General features: G+C 47.9%; 1 protein-coding gene across 1 annotated transcript in view; it reads left to right on the forward strand.

The window, feature by feature from the left end:
- The window catches only part of LOC308156375 (cholesterol 7-desaturase nvd), a gene marked incomplete at its 3' end in the record, with an annotated part of 13,115 nt that extends 12,876 nt beyond the window's left edge, over nucleotides 1-239 (forward strand). The window contains exon 2 of the mRNA XM_080529713.1: nucleotides 235-239. Within this exon, the coding sequence (XP_080385839.1) occupies nucleotides 235-239 (5 nt within the window). The remainder of the gene's footprint in view (nucleotides 1-234) is intronic.
- Nucleotides 240-14,119: the final 13,880 nt, after the last annotated feature.

Here is a 14,119-nt window from a genome sequence, read left to right on the forward strand (position 1 = left end):
CTAAATGGCAAAATTAATTAAATTAAGACGTTCCTTTGTCGTCAGTATGATAAAGTATGACTGTTAGTGCTATATGACTTTGTGGACACAGTATGTAACTGTGCAGGGTATACATGTCACATGCCATTATAAAGGGTACAGTAGACATAGTACACAGACCAGGGCAGTGCTACCATCGTGCGCTCCTGTGTCTCTCCCTGTGCTCTTCCCTGATTGGCTCTGGGGGTGTTCTAGAGTAGAGCGTTCTGATTGGCTCTGGGGGTGTTCTAGAGTAGAGCGTTCTGATTGGCTCTGGGGGTGTTCTAGAGTAGAGCCTGCACTCTTATGATGACCTCACAATGACGCTGTGAGGCTGTACCTGTGTGCCTGCTCGGATCTAACGGTTATGACAGTTGAACGACTGCTGCTTTGAGTGTCTGTTGCTGGATGTGGATGTGCTTTGTGTGTCCTGATGGCGTGGGACTGAGGCTGTCTGACTGCGTTTGACTGATTTCAAGTTAACAAAAGACTCTCTCTGTCTCTCTCTCTCTCTCCCTCTCTCTCCCTCTCTCTCTCCCTCTGTCTCTCTCTCTCTCTCTCTGTCTCTCTCTCTCCCTCTCTCTGTCTGTCTCTCTCTCTCTCTCTCTCTCCCTCTGTCTCTCTCTCTCTCTCTCCCTCTCTCTCTCTCTGTCTCTCTCTCTCCCTCTCTCTCTCCCTCTCTCTCTCTCCCTCTCTCTCCCTCCCTCTCTCTCTCTCCCTCTCTCACTCTCACACACACACACACACACACACACACACACACACACACACACACACACACAATCTAACGAGAGAACGTCAGAACATCTTCCCCTCGGTATGTACTGTACAGTAGCAGATTTATAAAGATTATTTTTGTAATTGCATTGTCTAGAAATGCGGTGTCGATGTTATAAATCTGCAGAATAAAGCTAATCTGGTCTAATGTGTTTGTTGATGCATTTCGTCGTTCTTACAGTCGGGGGGGCAAAAAATCCTACACTTACTGAGTGCTTTTAGTGACACGTTAAACCAAGCGGAACCAAGCTCGTTATACTGTTTCGCTACCGGCCCTTCTGTGGTATAAACTGTAAACACTTGGTCTTATCAACCCTTATCTACAGTATGAAAACAAACGGCCTTTCCCAGACTAGGGTCAGGGAGGGGAGGAGAGGGCTGTGCCTCTTTTGCAATTAACAAACATTACGTCAACACACTTTCGCCCACACTGGACTCACACAATCACTCCAGTGTGTCCAGTCCAGGTAGAGAGAGCGTTGATTTCACTTTCACACCACCGTAGAACTCGGTAGAAACCGCCGAAGGAGTTCTCCTCAGCCCTCGCCGACGCGATCGAGGGGAGATATTGTTTTTAGTTGTCTCGTCTTACGCAACATGGATAAAGGGGGCGACCTTGAAACCGGCCAGGCGGGGAAGGAGGTGAGGCAGGAGGAGCTGAGTTTGGCTGGTGTTGTTGTTGGGGAGGAGAGGTGTCCTGGAGGGTTAGTCACGCTCGACGAAACGCAGGAGATGGAGGAGGAGGAGGAGGAGGAGGAGGAGGAGGAGGAGGGTGGTGAGTCTGGACATGAGGGCTCAATAAAGATGCCCCTGCTTCAGGAAGAGAGTTCACTAGAGCCCCTGTTTCAACTAGAGGGTTCAGTGAAGAAGCCCCTGTTTCAGCTAGAGGGTTCAGAGAAGGAGCCCCTGTTTCAGGAAGGGAGTTCACTAGCGCCCCTGTTTCGACTAGAGGGTTCAGTGCTTCCAGGGGAAGGTTCATTACAGCCCCTGCTCCGACAGGAAGGGTCAGTCCACCCCTCGCCTCCCCGACCGCAGCAGCAGCAGCATGCCCTGGACGAGGGCCGCTGCCAGTCCCGCGTTACCACAGCCGCACTGACACTGACAGGGACAGATGGGCCGGAGCCGAGGACATCTGTTCGACAAGACCCCGAGTTTGACAACACGGATCAGCCGCCTCAGATCAGGGGGAGCGGCGTGGGGGTGGGGGTGGGGGGGGGGAGTGTTGGGGGGGGCAGTCAGGGGAGCAGCAGCGGCGACAGCGCGGACGACGAATGCCCCGTCTGCACCGAACTGTACGCCTCCCGGGGAGACCGTCGCATGGTGCTGCTGAACTGCGACCACGCACTGTGCCACTGTTGCCTGGCGACCATCCTGAGGCGCGCGGCCGACCCCAGCCGAGTGCCGTGCCCCCTGTGCCGGCAGAAAACCCCCCTCCCTCGCTGGGAGATCCAGAGGATGCAGGAGGAGGAGGAGGAGGCCGTGGCGGGGGCGGGGGCGGGAGTAGGGGGGGGGTACCGTCACCCGGGGTACCCGGTGACGGAGGTGGTGGTGGGGGGGTTCCCGGGGTTCCCGGTCAGGAGCTCTGGGGGGGGTCCTCCTTCTGGGCTGTTCATGACAGTCCCTCTCCCTGAGGCAGCAGCCTCCTCCTCCTCCTCCTCCTCCTCCACCCCAGCAGCAGCCGCCTCCTCCTCCTCCAGGATGTGCCTGGCGGTGGAGCAGAGGCTGGAGGCCCGCGTGGGGACGACCCTGCTGTGCGGGTGCTGCCTGTTCCCGGCCGGCCTGGTGAGGACGCTGAGGCAGACGCAGAGGCGGTGTCGCTGCTGCTACCTGGCGTTCCTGGTTCTCCTCTTCCTGGCCGAGCTGAGCTGCCTGCTGGTGGTGTTCATCCCTGTCATCATACTGGTGTTGTTGTTTACTCTGGTCAAGTAGTTAGAATAGACCTATCGCTAAGCCACGCCCCCAAAATAGAAATTGTCCAATCGTATCACGGCAAAAGTCACGACAGGTGACAGAAAACTCGGACAAACAACTCACTGATATCTGCTGGTGAAAAGCTTCTATACGTAATATTATTATTTATTTTTTTTACATTTGTTTTTTCAGATTTTATCCCTTTTTTCACCCAATTTGGTAGCCAATTGAACCCAACCTAGCATCCAATTATCCCCTGCCTATTGCGAGGGATCCGCCGCACGACCCCGCGGCCGGCAGTCCCAGAGGAGGCCGCCAGGCAGACTAGCTGACTGGCTCCTCGAGCCCAGCACCGTTATTCCAGCACCAGACGGGGGCGCTGTTGCGCGACGGATCCTTGTCCGGAACTACTCCTATACCCCCCTCGGGAGCGGCCGCCCAATATGCCGTTCCCCGTGTGTGCCCTGGCCATATCCGGGTCTGGCGAGCCGGGATACGAACCCCGGCCCCGGTGGGCAGCATGCACTAGTGGCCAGTGCTTAGACCGCTACACCACCGCGGGGCGGTAGACGGAATATTCTTGTCATCTTTAAAAAAATAAAAACATGTCTATTACTTGCTGTGGTAAATCAGAAATCAGAAATTTGCCAACTCCGGCCATTGTAAGTCATTGAATGTCATTCAGTCACGGTCGGTCAGTCAGTCACTGTCAGTGAAGCGTTGTTTGTTTGTCTGAGTTTTCAAAGGGGGCGTGGCTTAGTGATAGGTCCATAGTGGTTCTCAATCCTCTCCTCGGGGACCCCCAGCCGCTCCACATATTTGATGTGTTCCACCACCAGCACACCTGATTCAACCAATCAAGTACAAAGCAGTTGATTTGAATCAGGTGTGCTGGTGGTGGAACGGCTGGGGGTCCCCCAGGAGAGGGTTGAGAACCACTGAATTGTTAGATGCTTTTGTAGATCATTTTTGCGTATTTTATTTTCGAAAACTTTATTTTTATTTGTTTTATTGTTATCGAACGTGTCTGTTTTCATGACGTGTGTGTTTCTCCGTATTGATTAATAAAGGGGTAGTGGTGGTCTAGTGGATAGTGAGTTGGACTTGTGATCGGAAGGTTGTGAGTTCAAATCCCACCTGAAACCACACCACTACTAGTGTGCCCTTGAGTAAGGCACTTAGCCCTCAGTTACTCCAGGGGGAATGTCCCTGTAATTCGTAATTGTAAATCGCTTTGGATTAAAAGCGTCTGCTAAATGGCAAAATTATTAATTATTATTATTAATTATTATAATTATAAAGGAAGGAATCCTCTGTACATTTTATATATTCCAATATTTGTTATTATTTACATCACAAAAACAATAGTTCTCGACACTCCAACATAATAGAAGAAGGGCCTATACAAAATACAAAAAAAGATTGTCCTCTCCTCTCTGTACAGTTTAACCTTTTATATTGCTCCCCATCTTTTTTCACGGAAAAAAGTGGAGAGAGAGAGAGAGAGAGAGAGAGAGAGAGAGAGAGAGAGAGAGAGAGAGAGAGAGAGAGAGAGAGAGAGAGAGGAGAGAGAGAGAGAGAGAGAGAGAGAGAGAGAGAGAGAGAGAGAGAGAGAGAGAGAGAGAGAGAGAGAGAGAGAGAGAGAGAGAGAGAGAGAGAGAGAGAGAAATGAACCGTGGCAAACTACGGGCGCGTGGTGGTGGTGGGCTGAGGTCTGCCTGCCTCCCTGTAGGAGGAGAGAAAGGGCAGATGGGTGTAAAAATAGACGAAAATCGTCTCTGTGTGTGTGTGTGTGTGTGTGTGGCCTCGCTGTGACCCAGTTCTGAGCGGAGCGGTCGGGGTGTCGCTGCGGCGTATTCTTAGCTGCTAGCAGGCCGAGTCCGGCTCGCTCTCCTTTCCTGACGCACACCTGGGACCGCTGGCCCGATACCGGACGACTTCCAGCAAACTTAAGTTGTTTAAGATGCTTAAGGGCGGCCGGTTTCATAGGCGAGGCCTTAAGCCTAATCTTTGACTAAAAAGCAGCATCTTCAATGGAGATTTCATTTTCATTGAAAGTCAGTGTGATGATTTAGTCCAGGGGGGGTCTTCCATCAACGTTGTTAAAGGAAAATCCAGGCTTATTTTGATAAAGAAATAAGCCTGGATATTTTTTTTCTATAAATCGTCGTGTGAGATTTACAGTATCAAATTAAGCCTGGATTTTCCTTTAATGACGTCGATGGAATACCCCCCAGGACTCAAGGCTTAAGGCTTGTCTGTGAAACCGGGCGCTAAATGTCCTGAAATGTAACTAGCCTCAAATGCGGGATGACCTGACCTGGAAGGACAACACAAAAGCCACCATCAAGAGGGCACAACAGCGGCTATACACCCTGAGAGTCCTCAGGAAGGAACACAGCAAGCAGGAGATACTGGTGACCTTCTACCGCGGCGCACTGGAGAGCATCCTCACCTACGGCATCTGCAACTGGTTCTCCAGCTGCACAACAGCGGAGAGAAATGCGCTACAGAGAGTCGTGAGAACAGCACAGAAGATCACCGGCGCCCCCCTCCCCTCTCTGGAAGAGCTGTACAACACACGCTGTCTCAGGAAGGCCTCCAAGATCTCCAGGGACCCGACCCACCCTGGGTACGAACACTTTACCAGGCTGCCCTCGAAAAGGCGGTTCAGGACCCTGGCAGCAAGGACAAACAGACTGAAGAACAGCTTCTACCACAGGGCCATCCAGGCCCTGAACACAGCAAAGACCTAAGTTCTGGGCCCTGGACAGTCTGGACGGATTGATGGCAGCTGCTGGCCTGAAAAAATCAGGTGTAGTGCTGAGGCACAAACATGTACATTTCAAGCCTGCAAACTGTGACACTTTAAATAAATGTGAAATAATACTATTGTGCAATATGACAACCCTAGTCGTCTATCTGTACAGTATAGTACAGTGGATAGTGTACATAGCCTTTATTTATGTAAACCAGCTCCTTCCCTTCTTGTGATTTTTTTTTCTTTTTTTTTTTTTTTCTTTCCTAACACCAGGGGAGCCACCCCTCCTAAATTTCGTTGTTTGGTACTGTCGTGTATTCTCATTGATTATGAATCAAAGAACAGTTAGTTTAAGACAATTTAATCAGTTACAGGCAGATTCATACATTACATGCGTTCTCCATGGGCTTCGGCTAGAAAGAGAGCGCTCTCTGTCCCTGTCTGCCCGTTCCGCTCCAGAGGGGAGGGGCCAGCGTGCATGTGTGTCCCTGCCCAACCCCCAAAGGTCCCTGCTGGTCATCTGTGTCCCTGCATGCCCTGGCATGTGTGTGTGTCTAAAACATACCACATATTCATACATAGATCATACATACTACAGAAATATACTACACATCCCCCCTCGGACCACCCAGAGGGTGTTCCGAAACTAAACTACCATAAAACAAAAACAAAAACACAAAACCCCACAAAACATCCCAAAATTTCTTTTTTTTTTTTTTTTTTATTTTTTTTTTAAAATAAAATTAAAAATTAAAAAATAAACAACAACAGACAGAAAAACTACACCAACACACAACACAAGAAGCACAATAACACAGACCAACCCAGGACCAGTATTAGGAACCAAAGATATCATAAACAAAAAATAGAAAACAATCAATAATAAAAAGAATTTTGAAAATAACAATCACAATTAAACTAAACACAGTTTACCATGCACAAATCAATACAGAAACTTCCAACGACCGATGTTTTCTTTGTCCTTGAAGCGTCGGGGTCAGAGGTTACTAGCACTTGTACCCAGTTGGAGAGCAGCCTTTACCGCTGTCTCAGATTGACAACACTTCCATAGTCAGGAGCTTTCCATTTTCGTTGCGCTAGGAACAGAACCTCTCTCCTAGCTTTGTATAACCACCACATCACTTCTCAACTGACCTCAAACACACGATATAGAAACAAACAAACAATACACAAATAATGACATTCAGTTATCATAACACATAAATCTCCAACAGTAAGCATAGGACAAAGGGAATGCATTAATGCATAGATCTTCACCTCAGGTGAGGACTAGTCTTCTGAAAAGTTCATTAACGTGGACTGAGTGACTGATTTTCCAAAAACAGTCAATGAGGCCCTGCCTTCTAAGAAAGTCAAAAATCATGTCTGCTATAATAGGTGCTCCTATCTTGGCAAAATAAGTTTCCCATGCCCCTAAGACCGTTTCCAGCCATGCTATCATCTGCTGTCCATTCCCGTCGTTCCCTTTGATCTGCTGCTTCACTACCCTATTCATAGTCTTTAATCTTTTCCTAACTGGTCGTCGTCCGTCAGTGTCATTGAGGTTAAGGCAGCCGCCTGGTCCCCTCCCACGCTGATCAAGGTCTGGGGAGTCGCCCTCAGCATCATCTGAAGCATGGTGCAGGCACTCGCCAGCATCCCCAGTAGCACAGGTGTCCAGGCTTTGGACACCCCCAGGCTGGACCTCCAGACTGTCAACACTCTCTGCTTCGTTGGTTTCTGGTTCATTGGCATCTGGACAGCTTTCCGCTGTCCCCTCGGTTTCAGGCACTGCCGGTAATGTCACTGGCTGTAACACTGGCATTGCCACTGGCTCTGGCAACACCACAGCATCTCCTCGTAGCTCCTCCTTCTCAGGTTCTCTGGGGACCTCGGCACCTGTTGGCACAACATCCTGCCTACTCTGTACATCCACCCCCCTGTCCACCACCCGTGGCCCTATTGGGGTAGGGATATGCCCAGACACCACTGGTGTACCCACTCTGATGTTGTTTCTCCAACAGACCCCACATTGACCTAAAGCATGGTCAATCTGTTCCATCAAATATGGACTCCAAAACCCATATTTCTTGGTGATCTTGCGTCTTACCTCCCCCCTAGCCACATGTGCTAATCCATGAGCTTCCTGTATTAACATGCCTAATAAATCTGAGGGTGCTACAACCAACCCCTCATGATTCCTCCATAGACCTGTGTCATCCTGACTTGCCCCCCTTGCTAGCCAAACGCTCTTGTCTAACGTAGTTACTCTACTCTGTAACATCAATAAATCCTCAAGTGTGACCAGGCCCTGTAATTGCTTTTCATGTGTGACCAGAAAACCTTTACCTGCCTTGTCTGCTCCTGTAATGGCTTTGGCTGCATCTTCTGCAGCCCTGTTACCTTGTGTGACATGTGATGAGTCAGACCTGTGTGTGGCACACTTCACTATAGCTAATTCCTTTGGCTTCATCATGGCTTGTAACAGCTTCATGATCTGTGCGTGATGCTGTATAGGCGTACCATCAGTTCTCTTAAAACCCCGCCCCCTCCATACAGCTCCATTAAAATGACAAACATTATGTGCATAGGCAGAGTCGGTGTACACTGTCACTCTCCGTCCGGTTCCCAAGTTGCATGCTTCTGTGAGGGCAATCAATTCAGCCAACTGAGCCGAGCAAGGCTGAGGAACTGCCTCAGCCTGTTCTACAATAAACTTTGAATTCTGTGCTTTAACTAAGGAATACCCAGCGCACAACGTTTCTCCTACCCCGTAACAAGACCCATCAACCCAATATTCTATATCAGCTCCCTTTAAAGGCAAAGCTTGTAGGTCTGTTCTATGCTTAATCACTCTGGCTGTCGATGGAATCTGAACACCGGATGGCACCGTCACCTGACAGTCGTCAGGTGTGCATTTTACTGTACAGTTCAATGGGCATAGAGCATCTCTCCCTAGCAGCCCTGTTGGCGTGTGTTCTGACACAAGTGTTGACAGAGTTGCTCTCTGTCCCTTGTACTCTAAGTCTACAAGCTCAGTTGTAGGAATCAGCTGTTTAATTCCCTCAAATCCGATTGTCTTCACATATTCTCTAGACATAGGGAGGTGCGTGGCGCCTTCAGGCTTCTGTGTCACCACCAGCTGGCACCTCCCACTCGGATCTTCCGGGCACCCCTATAGGCCAGCTGCTGGGCCTCCGTAAGGGTTCATCACTCCTGGAGCAGGTGTAGTAGGGGGCCAATATCCTCCTCCTTGGCTCCCCCCTGCGCCCCCCTGGGGCCTGTTGCAGCAGGCACAGGCTAGATGTCCATTCTGGTCGCATTGGCATGGTTCTAGCATCTCCTTCCCTGCTGCTGTCCATCCCCCTGGTGGTGGTCCTTGGCCAGGCTGTGTGTACATCTGGCATGGAACCGCTTGCACCCCTGGTGGCCCTTGTGGGTATGGATACCCCCCTTGTGGCCCCTGTGGGTAGGACTGGTAAGTAGCAGGATACCCCCCTTGTGGCCCCTGTGAGTAGGACTGGTAAGTAGCAGTCTGCACTCCAGGTGGCTGTTGCTGTGGGGCTAAAGCCTGCACTCCCTCTATGTTTCTCTCGCTTTCAGTCAATTGCAAATGAGTCAATATTCTGAGGGATTCTTCGTCTCGTGCCTTCTGTATCTGAATGTTCTTTCGATATAACTCAACTTGATGAGATACGTGGTCTATATAAACAGCTTTGTTCATGTGTCGTAGCCCCACCACTTCTGCTAGCTTATCCTTAACTGGGGTAGGAAGCCCTTCTTGTATTTTTTCCCTGATTATGGATTTTTCTAAGGGGTTATCTTCAGCGTCTTTCCCTGTCACACTTCTCCATTGAGAGTGCATACGGGCAATATAACCCCTGGGATTCTCATCCCCCCCCAGTGGCTTCACAATGATATTGTCTGGGTGAATGTGAGTAGGGTAGGTCTCTCTGATTGCTTTCCACAGCCTGCCTCTGTTTGCTGCGAAGAGCTCTGGATCATAAACTGATGTATTGATATATCTATGAAGTCCTGCCTTCATCAATATTTCCTGCATTGTATCCAATCCTGCAATAAAAGCTAAGAGTCTTTTCAGGTCTCCCATCGCGACCTGCGTTCCTGTCAGTATCACGTCGACCTCTCGCGTCCACGAATGTCCTCCCTCTTGAAGAACTGGGAGTTTCTCGATCACTTCAGACAAATCTGTATGATGCCACGGATGATATTCCATCTTGTTACCCCGAATCAGCACTGGACAGTTCTTTAATGTATTTGATGACATTCGGTGACAATCTCCCTCTTTCTCCGGGCGTCTTCTCCCACCTTTCCTTTCGGCTGTGGCTATCATCCTCCTGACCTGCGCGTTGTAGCCTCCATCTGCATTGTCGTCATCACTTGAGTCTGCACTGCCATCTTCGCTGTCATCTTCCTCGTCACTCCTGTCGTCCCCTTTTCCCCTTGGCTCCTTCTTCTTCTTCTGGGAATGATCCTCCAGTGCCTTAGCATAGGGAGGGGGACTGGGGGCAGGACACTGAGCTATTTTCTGTCCCTCTACCTTAAATAGATCTAAAATAGCTAACTCTAACTTGCGTTTCTCTGATCTAATCTTTCCTCTTTGATGTGCTTTGTGCCCATTGATAAGTATTTCCAATGTTGCAATTAATTGTAAATTAATGCTGCCCTCTTTCGGCCACGGCTGTTCAATGTATGCCCAACGGCTATTCCATTTCGTAGACATTTTGCTAATTTCCCTAACAAGAGGATTCATTTTTTCCACTATAGCCATAGGGGATAACGTAGCCAACATTCCACGATGTTCACTAATATCTTTTAACAGCTTCGTGGAATTCGACCCCATTCTACTTGTTCAATATGCTGACAATATTCTATATTAGATAAGGTGTACGCTTCTTACAACCCACCTTATGTTGTCTTGTTTGCTAAACAAATGCTAGTCCAATATAACTGTATTGACCATCCCCACAAAAACCCTGCAACTCCAGAATAACAGACTTGCCTCTTGTGTATGTCAGTGCAGTATTAACTTAAATCTAATAGCTGTGTAAGTACTTTATACTTAAATGTGTTTCCTAATTGTTTATGAATGTGTCACTTAATTACTCATTCAATACTAATTACAGTTCTGGTCAACACAATTATTAAATCACAAAAGCTGGTCACACCTAAGTATTCACTGATCCACAAAAACCCTTTTACTGCTCAACTATCAAATATGTACTATTCTGCTATTCCTTAATCAAACACTGTGGAAATGACCTAACTAAAATAAAAGATGTAAATTACAAATATTAATCACAACCTGTAAAGAAATCGACTTGTCATTGGGAAGGAATAAAATGATTAATTATTCATTACAATCTGTAAGGAAATCGACTTGTTATTTGAAAGGAACAAAATGATCAATTATCAATTACAATCTTTTATAACCATCTATTTATTAATGTATCGGACTGTTTCATCGACCTCAGCTGTATCTCCCTGAGGATTTAGTGTTTTAAAATGTATTGTCGTATTTCGACCAGCAGATGGAGCTGTGCTCCGGCTAACGCGCATCGATTGCGCATGCGCCAACTCTTAGCCAAGGCTATGAATGTTTTAACCGTAACTCTAAACTATTTAAAACACCCCGAGATCAATTCACTATATCTCTATCTTTTCTCTATCAATACTAGTCTATGTGTATGGTTTTATCGCTATCTTTAAGAGATGAGCACTGAAAATCCATCAAACTCAGGCTCCCCTCTAAAGGAATGTTCCACTGTGTGTCTGCGCTTTTTGCAAAGCAGAAAGAGGGAAGGGCTTTATTGTTCTTGAAAGCCCACGGCCGTATTGGGGCCTGCTTAAAACAATCTCTTTAACACAACTTGTTTTCATAAACGATTACTTTTCACGACACAGCAATATCTTTCAATCCAGTTAAACCACTATTTATCTCATTCAAATATTCTACGTTCACGCTTCCCTCACAAAGATGGCCTCTGTGTGTGTCCTTCTCAAGGACAAAGAAAAATGGCGTCTAAGAATAGACTCTCTGACACACTGCAAATGGCGTCTAAGAATGGACTCTCTGACACACTGCAAATGGCGTCTAAATGCAAATGGCGTCTAAACTCCGCCGACAGTACACTGCAACACAATGGCGTCCTTCCAAACAGACAAAAGAGCCTCACATGTTCTCCACTGCTACAATATAAAACAGACTACCGAGTCCACCCACACTCCAACACATAAACACAACCTCACCGAATTTTTCACAGACACACACACGATATTCCAATACCGTACAAACAAATCACATACCATCAAACACTATATTTTACAAAAAAACGGGCTTCCAAGTCCGGCTCTCACCACCCACCCATCAAAGATTTATGAAAAGTTTGCTTCTATTCCAACAAGATTACCGTTACACAGATTCTTTTGACTATAACTTATCTGAGATTTACAGCCTATTTTAAACACACCAATCGACTAGAGAGAGATTTCTGCAGAAAATCTACCTTTTTCGTCGAATTGAAGAGTCCGCACAATACTGTAAATTAAGTTATATTAAACTCCGTCGCTTGCTCGCCATTTACTGTCGTGTATTCTCATTGATTATGAATCAAAGAACAGTTAGTTTAAGACAATTTAATCAGTTACAGGCAGATTCATACATTACATGCGTTCTCCATGGGCTTCGGCTAGAAAGAGAGCGCTCTCTGTCCCTGTCTGCCCGTTCCGCTCCAGAGGGGAGGGGCCAGCGTGCATGTGTGTCCCTGCCCAACCCCCAAAGGTCCCTGCTGGTCATCTGTGTCCCTGCATGCCCTGGCATGTGTGTGTGTCTAAAACATACCACATATTCATACATAGATCATACATACTACAGAAATATACTACAGTACCTGTACTGTAGCAATGACAATAAAGTCCATTCATTCATTCATTCCATTCCATTCAAATACAGGTATCCTGCACTGCTCAATCACTCATTTAATAATACTCATAACCATTGTGTTTTACACAGTTTAGGGCAGTTCAGAGATATTGACCGTCAAAGTTTTTCCATTCCATTATGTTTTGTGAGATGGAACCTTTGTATTTTATTAATTACTCACTCAAAAATGTAAACATTTTAAAAAGAACACCACACAGGCGTTAATAAACACCTAATGGATCAGAGTATGTAAAAAACAAAATTTTGACAAAAATGGAGATAGAACCTTATAATTCTAACGTCACGAGTTATGTGAGTCAAACTTCAGTTTGGTTTAACAGTAAATAAGACCACCTCCTTTTCTAGGTGAACATGAGTGAAGTCTGTTTACCTCAGCCAGCCACTGGGACCGCGTGGGAGAGCTGCACGTCAATAATGTATGCCAGGACTGCGCTCTACATGAGAAACACATCAGGCATGCATCTGCAGCGTGCCATGCATGCATGCACAGCAACCAACCTGCCTTCAAGAATGAACGAAAGCACTCTGTTTACGTGTGTGTGTGTGTGTGTGTGTGTGTGTGTGTGTGTGTGTTTACGTCAACATTATTGACAGCAGAAGAAGATGCCTTGCCTCATCTTCTTACCCCACCCCCCCTAATCAACTAATGTGAAGTTTAAATGTCACAGCACTTAAACCCAATCGCACAGAGCAGTGCGTGGCTTCAGAAGGACTTGTTTAAACTGTCCGTCAAGCTCACTGTCTCCCGGGATCCTCTGTCTCTGCTGACGATGCTGCTTCTGATTCAGAATGGGATGTCTGACTAAAGGTCAGGGCTGTCAAACAAATACACTGCTTTACAGGAGAGGTGTTGCAGTGTGTAGGAGGGAAGTGAGACACACACACACGCACACACGTACACATGTACACACACATACACACACATACACACACACGCACAAACGTACACAAGTACACACACACACACACACAAACGTACACAAAGATACACACACACACACACACAAACGTACACGTGTACACACACACACACACGCACAAACGTACACACACATACACACACATACGTACACACGCACAAACGTACACAAAGATACACAAACACACACACACACACGTACACAAAGATACACACACACACTCACACACTTAGATGCCTGCTTTACCTTTCCCTGTGTAGGCGGTGAATGTGTGTGCTTCTGCGTGGGTGGGTGTTCATGTGTTTGTGAACTCTGGTCTGTGTGTGTGTGTGTGTGTGTGTATGTGCATGTGTATGTGCATGTGTGTGTCATTCGTAGCACTCTTGATTCGGTGTGTGTGTACGTCTGTTCCCTGGCAGTGAACACCATTACATAACGGCTGCATTGCAGGCTAGCCCAGCTGTATTGATGTGTGAGTGGTGGGAGGGGGGAGGAGGGGTGGGGAGGGAGGAGGGGCGAGGAGGGGCAGGGTGGGGGGAGGAGGGGTGGGGAGGGTGGAGGAGTGGTGGGGAGGGAGGAGGGGTGGGGAGGAGTGGGGAGGGAGGAGGGGTGGGGAGGAGGGGTGGGGAGGAGGGGTGGGGAGGGTGGAGGAGGGGGGAGGAGTGGTGGGGAGGGAGGAGGGGTGGGGAGGAGTGGGGAGGGGGGAGGAGTGGTGGGGAGGGAGGAGGGGTGGGGAGGAGTGGGGAGGGGGGAGGAGGGGGGAGGGGGGGC

Source organism: Nansenia antarctica, assembly GCF_963989245.1.
Source record: "Nansenia antarctica genome assembly, chromosome: 4".
Lineage (NCBI taxonomy): Eukaryota > Metazoa > Chordata > Actinopteri > Argentiniformes > Microstomatidae > Nansenia > Nansenia antarctica.